This window comes from Nelumbo nucifera, chromosome 3 (genome assembly GCF_055504915.1).
Source record: "Nelumbo nucifera cultivar China Antique chromosome 3, China Antique-T2T, whole genome shotgun sequence".
In the NCBI taxonomy this organism is placed as follows: domain Eukaryota; kingdom Viridiplantae; phylum Streptophyta; class Magnoliopsida; order Proteales; family Nelumbonaceae; genus Nelumbo; species Nelumbo nucifera.
In genome coordinates this window covers 38117381-38133806 of record NC_142651.1, presented here as the reverse complement: position 1 = coordinate 38133806, position 16426 = coordinate 38117381, and the positions used below count along the sequence as shown (strand labels likewise).

Here is a 16426-nt window from a genome sequence, read left to right as displayed (position 1 = left end):
GAAGTTTTGGACGTTTCGGGCTGTGATCGTTACAAGGAGTTCAGCCTCTACCCACTTGTTGAAGTAATCTATTGCTACTACTAAGAACTTCCTCCCACCCATTGCTGGTGGGAATGGCTCGAGTAGATCGATGCCCCATTGTGCGAAGGGCCATGGGCTGGTGAGATACTTGAGATCGGCAGCAGGTTGGTGGTGAATATTGGCATGCTTCTGGCATTTGTCACATTTTTTAACGAGTTCAATGGCATCTACCTTCATTATTGGCCAATAATACCCCTATCGAAGTGCCTTTTGGGCGAGGGCCCTACCCCCCACGTGTCCGCCGCACAGACCCTCATGAGTGTCACGGAGTATGAGCTCGACTTCGATAGGTCGCAAGCAACGCAGGTAGGGGAGCGTGTAGGATCTTCGGTATAGTCGTTCGTCTATCATGACATATTTGGTTGCCTGGCGTTGCACCCTTCTGGCTGCATTGCGATCTACAGGGAGGGTCCCGTGTAACAAGAAGCTCGCGAGCGGGTCAATCCAGCTCAGCTCTGCTTGAACTACGGGAGCGACCTCCTCTGCCCCCTGAGAATGCTAAGCCGAGGCAGGTTCTCTATGTACACGGTTCTCATGGTGATGTCGCTGGTGCCATCTAACCTAGACAGGGCGTCGGCCTCAGCGTTCTCCGACCTAGGGATTTGTCTGATGAAGTGTGACTGGAAGTTGAGTAGGGCCTCTCTGACTTTGGCTAAGTAGGCGACCATGGTTGGCTCGCGAGCTTCATACTCGCCAGTGACCTGGTTGACCACGAGCTGGGAGTCGTTGCAGATAACGATGTGCTTGGCTTTTACTTCCCTGGCTAAGGCTAGTCCAGCTATCAACGCCTCGTACTCCGCTTCATTGTTTGATGCCGCGAAATCGAAGCGTAGCGCGTATTCCAGTTTCGGGCCACTTGGGCCATGCAAGACTATTTCGGCTCCGTTGCCCTATTGGTTCAAGGAGCCGTCTACGTGAAGGATCCAGGGCTCCTCATTCCAGCTCGCGCTTGGCCGAACTAGGAGAGATGCCACACTGGTTGCTATCTCACGGGGCTTGGACTCAACCGGCCTGGGAGCTTCGGGCTCACCCAAACTGGGGACCTCGTGCTCAACCGGCCCGGGAATTTTGGAGTTGAATGTGCATTCGGCGATGAAATCTGCTAAGGCTTGAGCCTTAATGGCAGTTCGCGACTTGTACTGGAGGTCGTACTCGCTGAGCTCAACGGCCCATTTCGTCAACCAACCAGAGACCTCGGGCTTAAGTAAGACTTGCCTCAGAGGTTTGTCGGTGAGGACGATAACGGTGTGGGCCTGGAAGTACAGGCGGAGCTTCCGAGCTGCAATTACCAGGGCATATGCTAGTTTCGATATATCTCTGGATATCTCGTCTCTGCTCCCTACAATGCTTTACTAACATAATAGATGGGTCGCTGGACCCGATCTACTTTCTTTATTAGTACCGAACTGACCACTTCGTCGCTCGCCGAGAGGTACAGTTCTAAAACATCGCCCTCCTCGGGCCGGGTTAAGATCGGTACGCTAGCGAGGTATCTCTTGAATTCATCAAATGCGAGCTGGAAGTCTTGGGTCTATTCGAATCCTTTGCTCTTTATAGCCTTAAAGAATGGCAGACAGTGGTCCGCCAACTTGGACATGAAGCAGCTCAGGGCGGCTATGCGGCCATTTAACCTCTGAACCTCCTTCAACTTCCGATGTTGTCTCATATCTAAGATGGCCTTAATCTTATCCGGGTTGGCCTCAATGTCGCGCCGGTTAACGATGTACTCTAGGAATTTACCTGAGGTCACACCGAATATACACTTGTTTGGGTTCAATCTCATATTAAACTTACGCAAAATTTCAAAAACAGAATGCAAGTCTTGTATTAATTCATGCGAAAATTGATTTTTGACAACCATGTCATCTACATAGCATTCTACTTTTCTACCATTTAATGGCGCAAACAACTTATTTACAAGCCTTTGAAAGGTTGCCCCTGCGTTTTTCAACCCGAAGGGCATAACCTTGTAACAGTATAGACCGAACTCCGTGATGAAGGCAGCCTTTTCTTCGTCCGCCGGGTCCATCTTGATTTGGTTATAGCTCGAATAGGCGTCTAAGAAACTCGGCAACTCGTGCCCTGAGGTCGCATCCACCAAACGGTCAATTCTGGGGAGCGGGAAGCAGTCTTTCGGGCAGGCTCGGTTTAGGTCGGTGTAGTCGACACACATGCGCCACTTGCCGTTAGCTTTATTTACCAAAATGGGGTTGGCTACCCAACTCGGGTAGTGGACTTCTCTTATGAAGTCAGCTGCGAGGAGCTTCTCGACCTCCTCGTCGACCGCTTTCCACCGCTCCGGGGCTAGGTTGCGTTTCTTCTGTCTAACGGGCCTAACTACAGGATCAATATTAAGCTTGTGAGTTATAAGGTTAGGGTCTATACCGGGCATCTCTGCCGCAAACCATGCAAAAACATCTAAATTTTGAAGTAAGAAACTTACCAATTTGGATCGTAGAGGTTTCTGGATGGAAGCACCGATCTGAAGCGTCCGGGTTGGGTCTGCGGCTGAGGTCGGAACAACGACTGTTTCTTCCGTGGGTGCAGCTCGTTCTTCTCCTTGCTCTGTAGGCCGCTCCAGTTTGAGGTCGTCGGTCACCTTGGTCTTTCCCTTTAGGGCGGCGACATAGCACTTGCGGGACTCGAGCTGGTTGCCCCGCGCTACCCCCACCCCGAAGTCTGTAGGGAACTTTATTGCCAAATGATAAGTGGAGACCACCGCCCATAGGACATGGGTGATCGACCGACCTATTATGGCATTGTATGGGGAGGGGGTCGCGACCACCGGGAAGTCGTGGTTGAGTCTGACTACGCAGGGCCATGCGCCGACTTCCACAGGTACTGTCACTTTTCCAAGGGGCCTGACTTCTTCTCCGCTGAAGCCCACCAAAGGAGTGTTCGCGGGCTTCAAGTCACTTCCCTGCAACTGAAGCTGGTCGAACGCGGTTTTGAAGAGAATATCTGTCGAGCTGCCCAAGTTAACGAGTACACGCCTGACCTCGAAGTCGTTGATCCTCAGCTTTATCACAAGCGCGTCGTCGTGAGGGTAGTGGACCCCTCGCGCATCGTCTTCTGTGAAGAAAATTGGCTCTTCTGTCTTTGGCCGCTTCAGAGGATTTTGTTCTTCCCGAGCAGCTTCACGAACTGACGTCCGAGCTGTCACTGAAGTACAACCCGCGACGATCGAGCCTCCCACCATCACGTGGATGGTGCCCCGAACTGGCCTCTCTTCCGGAGGCTGCTTCTGCAACCGTTCGGCCGACCTGTTGCTGGACTTGGGAGCGTTTTTACAATGCTCCCCTCACCGACTTGTTTTATTTTTATCATTATTATTATTTTGTACAAAGTTCCTTAGATATCCACGACGGATGGGCTCTTCTATCTCGTCGCGGAGGTTCTTACAATTTTCGGTACTATGACCGTGATTTCTGTGAAAACTATAGTACAAGTTCATATTTCTCTCATTGGGATTCCCTCTGAAACGGGGTGGCCACTTTTAGTGGGGTGTAATCAGTTTGGTCCGCTACAGGAGCTCGGAACGACTGACTCGGCTTTTCCCCCCGAGTTGCATCTTTTTTCTTTCGGCTGTTCCCTTGACTGGAAGGCTGTCCTTCCCTTTTTCTCTTCTTGGGCGCACCTTCGCCCTTCTGGTTGATCTCTTCCTCCGTGGCTATAAACCTGTTCGTGAGCTTAAGGAATTCGGTTATGGTCGTTGGTTGGTTGACGACCATGTGCCATTTGAACTCTTTATGCGTCACGCCTTTCTTGGCTGCTGCGAGGCGCACGACGGGGTCCAGGCGTGGTATCTGCATGCATGCATCATTGAACCGTTTGATATAGTCTCGGATGGACTCTCCTTCTCTCTGCACTATGTTGAGGAGGCTTTCTTTAGTTTGCGGGCACCGTTTGCTGGTGACGAAGTGGGACGTGAAGGCTTGTGCGAATTGCGCCCAACTTCTTATCGATCCAGGCGCCAGGTTTCGGTACCACGTACGGGCTACTCCTCTGAAAGTGGTGGAGAATGCCACGCACATGCACGACTCACTGGCTCTTGCCAGGTGCATCTGCGACTGGAAGGCATCTACGTGGTCATTTGGGTCAAACGACCCGTCATATTTGTCATGAGGGGGGAGCTTGAAGTCTTTAGGCATTGGGACTGCCAGGAGTTCGGAAGACAGGGGGATGGAACTGAAAGGAGGGGAGCCTTAGCTTCGCCCGAGCTTACCTCTTCTCTGCCTCCGAGCTCGGGTAGGTTGTGAGTGACAAATCGGCGAGCTCGGCGGTGGCGTCTCTACTTCTTGGTGGGCTCAGCATTCGTGCTGCTCACCTCTGTGCTGTCAGGAATGGTGTGTGTAGGAAGTAGCTCAGGCCGCTAGTGATGGTTGCGGACAGAGGGATCCTGCTTGGAGCTTGCGGCCAGGATCTCGAACCAGTTCTCTAGGAACGAGGTATCAGGTTTCGAGGGTTGAGGCGACGTGGACTTGGCGAGCTGAGGTCATCCCGACCTGACTGCCCGCGGTGAGACCAGAGTGGCCGGTCTTTCTTGTCTGCCGCAGAAGGAGGCCTGGCTCTTAGGAGGGTTTTGGGGGGCCTCCCCTTGGCGAGAATGGTGCTCCTCCTGGCGGTGAGACCTAGCCCGCGGGGGGAGTTGCGGCTGTTGAAGCTAAGGTTAGGGCAGCTGAGGGAATTGTTGCTGGTAGTGGTACTAGGAGACGTGGTGCAGCACTTGCTGCTGGTAAATTTGGTGTTGCTGGAGCTGCTGCACTTGGGCTTGCATGGCCCGCATGCATTGCATCAGGTCGTCGAGCTGGCTCTGGCTGGTCGCCAGAGGAACGACAGTCGGTTCAGCAAAGGTCGTTTCTACAGAGGAAGGGAGGGGAACACCCACAGGCGCCATTGCTCGCGACACGCTTAGTCTGGGGACTCCGTCCACCGAAAGAGGAATGGTGAACTGTCCTATGCAAACTGTGGGAACCTGGGTTGTTCCCTGGAGTTACCTATCTCCATGCTTCGTCCAACGTTGCTTGAGGAAGCCATGAGTGTTGAGTTTTCAGAGAAGGCAGAACTGTGAAGGTTTAGAGGAAGGCTTTTAGAAGTGTTTCCCATAGACGGCGCCAAATGATGGTGCGCAATTCGGTCACTCCTAGCTGGCACTTACGTGACTCCTGGAAGGTACCTGAGATGGAGAAGAAGAAGAATCCCCGGGGGCTTGCCTGGCAAGAACACTCTGATGCTTAAGTTAGTATTCTGTAGGAGAAGCAAGGAGAAGATGAAGGCTAAGAGTGCAGATAGCGCGAGAGTAGAAAATCTTACCTCTGTCCCCTGATATTAGCTCCTTATAACAGAAATCCATTGTATTAGGTCCACCGGCCTCTGATAGGGTGGGTATAACCGCCATTGTCAGTTTGCAGCAGCCATTACTGGCTGGGCTGTCACCGCAGGGTACGTGCCTGTCAGGTGTAAGGCACCCTCTAAAGGTGGCAGGCACGACGTTGTCTAACGAGGGATATGGCTGCTGTCTTCAAGCTTGTCGGGTACGGTGGTCGGGCAGGAGATCTTCTTGCGATACGCCGAGCTACCCTTCTGCGAGTTACCCTGTGCCGGGCTATCTCGTAAGCGGCGAGCTACCTGTGGCAAGCTAAACAGAGCTGTCTGGCCCGAGGTGTCTTTACCTCGGGGTATCTATAGGCGGATCGGTGTGTTCCTGTCTGAGAATGGTCCGAGATCCACTAGGAGGAGCTCAGGGGGCCTCGAGCTCGGAGGTAGCTCGGGGTGCCTTACCCCCCAGGGTGCCAGTGCAGTCCGGGCGGCTCCCGGCGAGTAGTCTATTCTGTCGAGTTGTTGGGATGAGCTCAGTGGGATCTTCCCTCCGAGTTGCGGTTGTGCCTGTTGTGCTGTCGTGTTGAGTTATTGTTTGAGCAAAATCACGCCCTCCTGTTCCCGTGCTACGGGGTCGGGCCAAATCGTCCTCCATCAAAATTGAACTGAGAAAACCTAATTGATGGGTGTATATATGATATATTAAAAATATATATCATATATTTATATATTATATATATAAATATATATGCATTATGTAGTTCAAGGTATCAATACACCTCTGTGTATCATTTAGTCACCGATATGATATGAAATGTCCGATATGGGTTGTATCATATTGAAATTTTGCCCATTGTATATATATTACACATATAATATATAAAAATTGAAAATCAAAGAATCAACACCGATCAGCCGGTTAATGTTGGGAATAAACCCTATATTTTTCTTTGTGCAAATCAGGGATATCTGAACCAACAAAGAACAAGTATGTAGTAATGAAAATGAATAACCAAAAACAGAGCAAGCAATAGTAGACACCAAGTTTTTAATGCGAAAAACCCCTTAATGTGAGGATAAAAACTATGGGACCAAAATCCAAATCATCCACTATCAGCAATGAAAATGGGATACAAAGTTTTTCTATCTAGTGAGAACTAGATGATGAACATCAAGAAAGCTCTTGGGTTCCAACAACAAAACATCAATAAAACAAAACAGTAAATAAGAAATCTCTCACCAGAGGTGGAAATACAACAATGGAAGCAAGAAGAGATGTTGAAAACGAACTTGTCTTTTTCGTTTCAGCACTTGTAAATCTCCTTATTCTTCTAAACCCTTTTTCTCAAAACCCCTTTTCTATTATCTGCTATCTCTTAAAGAACTGCTAAAGTTGAGAAAGTGGAGAGTGAGTTCTCCCAATTCGTTGATAGCCCTTGCTAATAATACAAAAGGCTCCTTTTTGTTGATTTTCCCTTTCGTTTTTTTCACTTTATTTCATTTTTTGTCTCTTTTATTTATAGGTCCCACGTCATGAGGAGGACAACTCAATAGTTAATTGGTAATATCAATTTGGTTTTGGCTTGGGGAGTTGAAAAAACTAGTGGGTGATTTCAAAAAAAAAGCCCACAATCTCGTTAACTGAACCGAGAACACCACTACAATCAACAACATTCAACAAAAACTAGCATAAACTACAACATTTGACATTACACAAATTCTTCCCTAACAAAAAAGAAAAACACACAAAATAATGTAAATCAAAAAATAAATAAAGTTGAGTTCAAGTAACATAAGTCATAAGACAATTATGAGTAAAAAAACCATTGGTGGCTTCAAGTCTTTCCTATGTATATTTTATGGAAGAGATGTACATCGAATCAACCCCTCTTCAAATTGGGATCTGCTCCTCATACAGGACTCATCACACCAATCTTATAGCTATATCCCACCATGTATTGGAGATATTTCCCATTAATAATAAGGGGATTTTACCATTCAGTTCACCCTAGGTGGAGCTATTTATTCCCGATGTACAGCTGAAACATGCTGTGAGATCGTTGCGAGGAGTAGATCCACACTCCCCCTCATCTATTCTTGGTTCAAGTATACCTCAAAACCCAAACCCGATTTTGATAAATGGGTATCATTAGGTTTAGAAGACTTTGAATTTCCTGCCCCCGTCTACTCATAATACAACACTACTAACATCTCTCATGCATAATTCTATATTGGAGGATGAGATATTTTCCATGTATGAATAAGGTTATGTGAGTAAAGATCCGGACTCGATTTAGAATAGAACAACTATCCACAATTTCATACAAAATTTTCAACCTTACAAATTCATAGTGCTTTTCTTTTCATGTTAAACTGTTATTTCATAAAACTGTTTCTACAGATTTCACATCGCGTCATATGCAAATCTCAGCGTGCATTGAGAACATCACCCGTGCTTATCATTGAGAGAGATTCAACTGTGCTTTGGGCCTTTCGGGCGTTTGTGGGGGCGCAGATGTGAATTCGTTTCGACACACTGGCTCAAGTTAAACTAATCCGGGCTCGCTCAGTCAGACGCGAGAGAGAGAAAGAAAGGAAAATGGAGGTGGATGACGAGGAGCGGCAGAAGCAATCAGCAGGGGAGGGGGAGGTGGAGGAGGAGAGAGAGAACGAGAGGAAGAAGTCTGTAGTTATAAAGATCCCCTCATATCAAGAAGTCTTTGAGACGTCTCAAGCAAAACCCCCACCTTCTCTCTTCCGTCCCTCTTCCTCCTTTGCTGAAGCCTTCTCCTTCATTAAAAACTCCGAATTCTACTCCACTCCTCCTCCTCCTCCCACTTCGTCATCGCAGTCCGTGCCATCGCAGGTTAACTCGGCTTCGAGGTCTGTATTTGATTCTCTCCTCTCTATCTGCCTGCATTCCTTTACAATAGAAATTTTAAAAAATTAGGTTTTTAGGCTTGTATGGAACTGATATTTCTACTATTAAAGGCCGTCAGAGGCTTCTTGTTCTTCATCTTCTGCTTCTGCTTCTGTTCCTTCTTCGGCGCCGTCTCTTTCCGTTCATAATCGTAATGCAATCCTTGTAAGCCATAGACAGGTTAGTCCATCTCTTTCGGTTTGTCTGTTGGTAAAGACATTAATCTAGTATTCAAAGTATTTATTTCGTATATTAATGAAATTAATTTGCTTTGTGATTGTTCCGCACTATTAGCGGTATGTGGTACATTCTTGAATTGTCTCCATTCGTTTGCACCTTTTTTGTCCTACTGTTTTAGTGAATTACCTATTTCATACTTGCATTGTCCTTGCATGTCAAAATATGTATCAGTATCTACCAAGGATGGTTGCCCGGATAAGGTGCATTGCTTGATAAATGTTGAAAGTATACTTATCAGACTCGATGGTATCCGTATAGTTTATAATCACTATCATCATCAAAGCCTTATCCCAACTATATGGGGTCGGGTAAATGAATCCTGTTTTACCATTCCGTTCTGTTTAGTACTGGAAAAAAATTTGGTACCCAGTTTTTGGCTGTAGAAGTTACTTACAGTGTCTTTGTTTGCTTAATCCTTTCTTTACTTCCTTTAGGCCATTTCAAGTAGGGCCTATTATTCCTTTTTTATAGACAAAGAAAACTATATATCAAACCAAATTAAAATGGAAAGATACAAGGTGTTCCGACCATCTTGGTGGCCTATTCCACCAAACAGTTCGAGAAGAAATATTTTTGGCTCATTGAGCCAAATAATAAGCAATCCTCTTAGAAGTTCTAGGGACATGATAAAAGATAACCTTTTCAAAAGAAGATAAAAAACACACCAAAATGGACCACGGGACTCTCATTTCCAATCCTTTACAAGCCAAAATAGCATTCAGAAAATCAGAACATAAGAAGATATTTCTATACTTTTGATCACAAGTGAAAGATAAGCTTTAAATATCACCCATTGTTCAGCCTAAATACTGTCATCCAATAGGTTTAAGGATCCACCTACAGCAACAATAAAACTATTATTAGGAGAACATAAAAACCACAAGAACCTTTTGTAGATTCTTTACTAACCCCCATCACAGAAGATTAAGAAATACTTACTATACTCAGAATCTCTAAGATTAGGAGCCTTACCAAGATGATCACCAGACATACTAACAGAAGGCTGAGAAGTTTCCAACCCAACACCATTATGTATGAAGTATGATTTGATCAATACTTCTCAAAATCCAATAACAAGATTTTTTTTATTATGATTAAAGACAATCTCGTTTCTAGCACACCAAATATAATAAAAAACTATCACTTTCAGCTTTGTCATCTAAAACCTCAACAAAATATAACAAAAACTCCAAAATAGACACAAATTGGCTTTTCTGGAGAGTAATACACAGCCCTAGCAAGTAGCAATTGAACAATAACAAAACAAATGGAAAACAGGGGCTATTAGTTGATGTAATGGTAAAATTAGGGATGACAAGCATGGGAATGTTGGTTTGAGCCTGAGGTTGGCCGCCTTTTTATTATTGGTAATAATGAGAGTGGCTGCTTTGTGCAAAAGAAATGCCAAAGATTAGGTCCATATCCAGTCTACCCCTCCCAAGATCCCAAATGGCTGGGGATATCACAAGGTAATGGTCCTCAAGACCATGTCAAATATGCCTAAGTTCTCAAGTTGCACTTCAAAGATTTCAATATACTTGAATTTCTTTTTAGGTTTTAGTATTTTTGGAATTTGATATATTCTAACTTCTTATTTCTTGGGAGCCCCTTGCAACCACCAAATTTGTTCATGATATTAGCTTTAGTTTTCTTTCATTGCCATCTCAACAATCTGACCTTCCTGTGACTTGCCTGACTTCTCCAGAAAGGAAATCCTTTGCTCAAACATATTCGGAATGTTAGATGGATGTTTGCAGATGTTGTTTGTGACTACTTGCTGGGGCAGAATTCATGTGCTCTATATTTAAGGTTTGGATTCCCATGCCATTTATTAACTTTTACTTCCTGTTTGGATGTAAAAGTGAATCTTTGGATGCTGTACATTTGTATGCTAGTCCCTTTTACCAAGAACTAAAGAATAAATTTCCTTCCATAACTTAAGCTGGCAGAGAGACCAACACATGTTGTTTGGCTTAGCCAAATAGCCACATTAAGAGAACTACTCATGTAGGCATCCCCCCCCCAAATAAATAAATAAAAATAAAAAATTACTCTATACTTGCTATTGTTGATGAGAAGTTGTTGCTTTTATTTTCACCCTTTCCTCCTTTTGCCAAATTACTTGGAAATAATATTTCAACAGTGAAAGGTGAAACTTGAAATCTCAGTGAATTTGACTAGATATTTCACAAAGGAAATATGGTACAAAATTTGATTATGCTTTCATGAATCTCATTCTTTAACCAACTTGATTATTTTTGTTTCTTAACCATCTTGATTTCCCAATATTGGCTGGCATACATAGCTTCCGTTGAACTTTGAATTGATAATTTATTCTAAACTGGAGGGACCCATGATTATTTTGTTTGAATTGTCTGCTAATACTAACTTTTATATATTTTCTTGGATTAAATTGATTGTTGATGCAGTCTTCGATATCATCTGCTTCATCCAGACTACCTATATTATCGAATAAGGGAATTAAATAAGAACTTCAAGCTCCGTGTTGTTTTGTGCCATGTTGATATTGTAAGCCATCCTGCTCTTTTATTTACTTGAGCAGTACTTCTCTGTCTATTTTCCTTTCTTTTTTTTTGTGATACTGGTTGAGATTTTATATAGAATGCTTACTAGAAAGAAATTCTTATTCAATAAATGTTCTTTTTCCTGATTTCTATTTTTTCATGTTATTTTTAGTTAAGGACATGAATAGTTTGAAAATTTTCGTGTATTGCAGGAGGATGTAGTTAAGCCTTTACTTGAAGTGACAAGGACAGCTTTACTTCATGATTGTACCCTTCTTTGTGGATGGAGGTGCTGCACCATTATTTTTCTTTCTTGTTGTGATATTTTTTTTTCAAGGCTAATGTACCAAATGACAGTATTTTCTGTTCATTACTACCTGGATATTTGATAAAATTTTGTTCATTACAATCTTGTGAACAATATGTTAAGATATGATGTCCAATAAGCAAGGTGCCAACCAGCAGGTTAGTAAGGTCTCCTGTGGTCGTAGTGGAGACTTGGGATCGAATCCCGCCTGCACCTGGGTTGGGGGGGTTATAGGTTGAGGGATGGGCTACCCCTGCTGTGTAGCCCTTCAAAAGAAAAAAAAAAAGATATGATGTCCAATATCCTGATAAAACATCTTCAATTTGTTTCGCTTGACAATCTTTCATTTATTCTCTAGCTTGGAGGAATGTGGCCGATATTTGGAGACAATAAAAGTTTACGAAAACAAGCCGGCAGATATCATTCAAGGGCAGATGGATACAGACTACATGTCAAGGGTATATATCATTGTACAATCTTTGTTGTAGTGGTTAGATATTTTCAGCTGACACTTCTTAATGCCAATTTTCAGGACATAGAATATTGTGCTTTCCCTTTAGATATAAAATATTTAGCACAAAGTATTCTTTCCAGCTTGCTTCAACTGAAGTTTTTGTTTTCTTTTTTTTAATAGCTGACTCATGCCCTTACAACAGTTCGGCATATTAACAAAACTGATGTAGTCACCCTTGGGTCGGCTTTTGGAGTAAGTTTAATGTCTTCAGTAAGATATTCATAGTTGGTGCCCCTATCTTTATTTGCTACCATTTATTACCATGAATCTGAGATGCTTTTTTCCACTTTGGACGATGATTGCAGATGTAGTTAAAATCTCATGATTTATGATATGGTTTATGATTCAAATAGGGAATCCTAAAGGCTCCATTTCAAATATTATGATTGATCCTTTTATGGATAAATTTCATGACTACTGCTTAAACCTTACAATTTCATTCACGAATCACAAATCTTATGATCCATCCAATTATATAATTCCAATTAATTTGAATGAAACCTAGTGTTATACTTTGTCATTTCTTTGTCTTTGTATTTTTGACTGGATTTTTTTAAGCTTTTACTAGAATATGACTTCTTTTTTTGGCAAAGAGACTTATCCTATTTAAAGAAACTTGTTATCTTATTTCCATCATATTTAGGTCAAATCCCTTTGTTCGTTTCAGTCTTTTGTGATAACATGGTTTTGTTTTTACTCTCTCCCAATTTACTATTTTGATGATTTGATCTTTTTGGCAAAGGGGTAAGAAGGGTCCTAAATAATGGTCATAAGAGTTTCATTTTTGTCCTCAGTTTTTTAAGTTCACATGGATGTGCTCTGCAGTCTCTTTCTCGAATTATGGATGCATCCATGGAAGAACTAGCTCGATGTCCTGGCATAGGTGAGCGCAAGGTAATGTTGCAACGTAATCATTCCTTCAAGCTAATTAAAATTTGACTTTCATTTGAGTGTGGAATACTCTTTTTGTTGTATATTAGTAATAAATTCTATAAGCGGAACTCTGGATTCTGTGAAATAATCATTCCTAGGGCAAGGGCCTAGGAATGCAAGAAAAATGAAAGTTCTGGCTATCTGATTTCTTGCACTTTCATATGATCTAAAAAGAAATATCTTCTTGTTGTGTCATCATTCCATCTTGTATTTCATACATGTCTTAAAAGAGTATGCTCTGCCAGCTAGAGAAATCATTAAATTATATGATTATTGTAACTCGTCATATTGTCGCTATCTTGCTACAATTATGAGAAAACCATGTTGTATTTATTTTCAAGGCTGGGAGATATTGATGGTGAGTGCTAACAGTTATGTCTAGGTATTATCAATCATGGCTGTCCTGTCTATGCTTTTAAAACTATAATTCCTTAATTCATTAAATACACTAAATGAATGGCATGTGGATGTGCAAGATAAGAGAGAGGAAGAAAGATGGATGAACAGACTGTAAAGAGAGGAAAATATAGTGAGAGACAGAGGATGGGGAGAGAGGAAAATAAATGGATTAGATTTTTCTGTGTGGTCTGGATGTGAAGCAAGGCAAGAATAGGCATTATATGGTAAAGGTGTTCTTATGAAAAACTTTGTTGCTCTGTTATCATGGACTTTGAGTCTATTGGGAGAGAGTTTTGTGCTACTTAACTATTCTTATTATCCTTGATAGCCTTGTCATGACACCTTTCTCAATGTCAATGATGCCCTTGGGTTTTGCTGAATTCTAATTGAAAATTTCCTTTTTTTTGCCATGTTGGGAAGGCATGTTTGTCTGAAATTTACTATGTAGAAAAAAGTGACGTGGATATAAACATGGATTGCTTTGGCTTGTCACGTCAGCAATTACCTGTATAAATAGGATTTCACGCCAATGAAACTGAGGCATTGCCTTGCCATTCTTTAGGTGTTGTTATTGCCTGAAAGTTGCTATATAGAAAAGGTGAGGTGGATGTAAACATGGAATTGTTTTGTCTGTCACGTCAGCAATCGCCTGTATAAATAGGATTTCGAACCAATGAAACTGAGGAGTGGCCTATGCCATTCTTAGGTGGTGTTATTGCCTGAAATTTGCTATATAGAAAAGGCGATGTGGATGCAAGCATGGAATTGTTTTGGTCTGTCACGTCAGCAATCACCTGTATAAATAGGATCTCAAACCAATGAAACTGAGGGATAGGTTTTGTAATTGCCTAGATTAGAATATGCCCTGAGCAGGCAATGCATCTTGGAGGATGGCTAAGTGACAACAAAGAAGACACACAGACGACCAAGGAGATACTACATGTTATGTTTTATGTATTATCTTTTTCTTTTAAACACGTTGGGCTTCTGTGCAATGTAATGTTAATGTTAGTGCATCAAGTTCATTATGGTGAATTATTCTCTTAAAGTTGTTAGGAAACTTTTAAAAGAAGGCCAAGTTAACACAGAGAAAAAAAAAGGAAAGAAAACATTTAGATATAGAAGCACATGGCAAATTGAAGAAAAAAGGGCTAGTAGTGACAAACCACTTTATAAGGGAATGTTATGAGATTGCTGAGCTAAACAGTCTCACCATTTCATATAATCATGAGTATTGGGAGGCCAACATGGCAGCTGACTGGTTGGCAAATCGTGGTCATGTAGAGGATTTCCAATTCTATCAAAGATCCGAACCTCGTGTATTTTTTATGCCTGGGGTTCGTTGATTTTCTTGTTGCATAGGCACCGTTGAGGTCTTATATTTGATCTTTAATCTCCTTGCCATTCTGGTATCTTCCATAGATGGACAATGATCTCGTTCAGACCTTATTTTCCTACTATTGGTACAATTTGTCAGGTAAGACGTTTGTATGAAACGTTTCATGAACCATTCAAGCGTGTACTGTCCAGCCAACCTGTAGATGTCCCAGAAGCTCCTGCACAGGAGGATGCTGCACCTTGTCCAGTGGAGAATGAGATGCAAGATAAGGAGGCAGTAGGTGTGACGAAACGCAAGAAAAGGGAACCCAGTCTGACAGTTAAAACGGCCCTTACTGCTGCTTTTGCCAAGTACTCGTATAAAGTACGTGGAAGGAAAGATAAATCGCAGACTGAAAACGGTGAAGAGACAAATGCATCATTAGAAGCAAAAGCTGAAAAAACATCCAATGAAGAACCTGAGAAATAGTTCCAGACACGATCTTGAGTACAGGTACGGTTAGAGCTGATACCATATTTCTTCTATGATCCATTGCAATTTTGCAATATTGCATTAAAAACGTTTTCGAAAATTTGTAGCAATGTTGCTTCCAAAAACAAAAAATGGCGTCATTTCCGGTTACCGCCATATCAACGTCAGCACCCTGAATGACAATATGTCAATATGTAATTACGGGAGATGTTCCTGATATGTGGTTGCAACGTGTTGGACTTGGTGCAGGTTGAGTGCCATCCCACCGATTAATGACCATGTCCATTTGCCACCCATTCTGATTGCTTGCTAGTGGGTTGAAACCGCCCATCATGACCCACTTATCTAGTACGTAACATTGTTTTAATTCTCTCTCTCTCTCTCTATATATATGTTGTGCTAATTCAAATGCCACAACCTGATCGGTATAGTGGCAGAACTGAATCGGGTCAACTCGTTTAAAAAAATATTACATTGTAAAGAGCTTTGTCGCTTGTCACGTGGCATAATCAGGTCAGGTTAACCTGCTTTATCCAAAATTAACCAAACAAAAAATCATGGTTTTTAAAACCGAACTGGTCAGGAATCCGGTTATCGGGTTGAAATGGTCCAACCGTTTGAATCAAATGTTTGGCCTGTTCTGACAAAAATAAAAAAAAATAAAAAACGGTCAAAACCATTTGAATGGTTTAATAGTTAATTGCCCGGTTCAGCGGTTTGCTGACCAAAATCAACAGTTTTGGGGGAAAATCTAGTTTTTGGGGAAAATGAAACTGGTTAGGTGACCGGTTCCCAGTTTTTCTGGACCGACCATCCAGTCCGGTCTGGTTTTGAAAACCATGAAAATAACTGCTAAAAATAAAAATAAAAAGCAAATATTGCAGAAAACATACAAAAATTAAGATAATCATAAAACAGAAATACATGAAAACAACACTCATGTTATTGATCAAAATGCAGAAAAACCTGGTCTTTTAATCCCTTAATATATGAAAACAGCACTCATATTATTGAAAAACACAAGGAAAATGCAGAAAATATGAAAAAATGATAAAAATAAAAAAAAAAGTACATTCCGGCACCAAGTAAAAAAAGAAAAAGGAAAAATTGCAGTCTAAACAAAGAAATTTAAAGAGCATTTATGTTTGGTTATTACTTTTGTTATAATCTAAATTGCAAAATAATAGGAGGAAACAATTTATCAAAAAAAAATAATAATAATAGGAGGAAACAAACACAAATGATCAACTTTCCTTGTACTCCATTCAAGGATTTTCACTTTCCACTTTCAAAGAATGGTATGATCCATTAGGCTATGTTTGGTTTGAAGGAAAAGGTAGGGAAAGCGGAAACCTATACAACATTTGCATAGGTTTCC

At 42.1% G+C, this 16426-nt stretch overlaps 1 protein-coding gene across 4 annotated transcripts; it reads left to right on the top strand.

The window, feature by feature from the left end:
* The first annotated feature begins 7848 nt into the window (after window positions 1-7848).
* On the top strand, window positions 7849-15340 carry ERCC1 (nucleotide repair protein). Of its 4 annotated transcripts, none has more exons than XM_010254144.3 (10): window positions 7849-8283; window positions 8392-8500; window positions 10266-10369; window positions 10990-11089; window positions 11298-11374; window positions 11751-11850; window positions 12027-12098; window positions 12732-12800; window positions 14716-15069; window positions 15156-15340. In XM_010254144.3, the coding sequence occupies exons 1-9, from the start codon at window positions 8000-8002 to the stop codon at window positions 15043-15045; spliced, it is 1245 nt and encodes a 414-aa protein (XP_010252446.1). In that variant the 5' UTR covers window positions 7849-7999; the 3' UTR covers window positions 15046-15069; window positions 15156-15340. The 4 variants fall into 4 exon arrangements, with proteins under 4 accessions (XP_010252446.1, XP_010252443.1, XP_010252437.1 ...); XM_010254141.3 differs by having other exon boundaries at window positions 7850-8283; window positions 15298-15340; XM_010254135.3 differs by having other exon boundaries at window positions 7850-8283; window positions 14716-15340.
* Window positions 15341-16426: the final 1086 nt, after the last annotated feature.

Coding starts and splice junctions, on each gene's coding strand:
- ERCC1 (XM_010254144.3), top strand. CDS start 8,000: ATGGAGGTGGATGACGAGGAGCGGCAGAAGCAATCAGCAGGGGAGGGG. Junction 11,375..11,750: donor ACCCTTCTTTGTGGATGGAG/GTGCTGCACCAT, acceptor TTTATTCTCTAG/CTTGGAGGAATGTGGCCGAT. Junction 12,099..12,731: donor CCCTTGGGTCGGCTTTTGGA/GTAAGTTTAATG, acceptor TGTGCTCTGCAG/TCTCTTTCTCGAATTATGGA.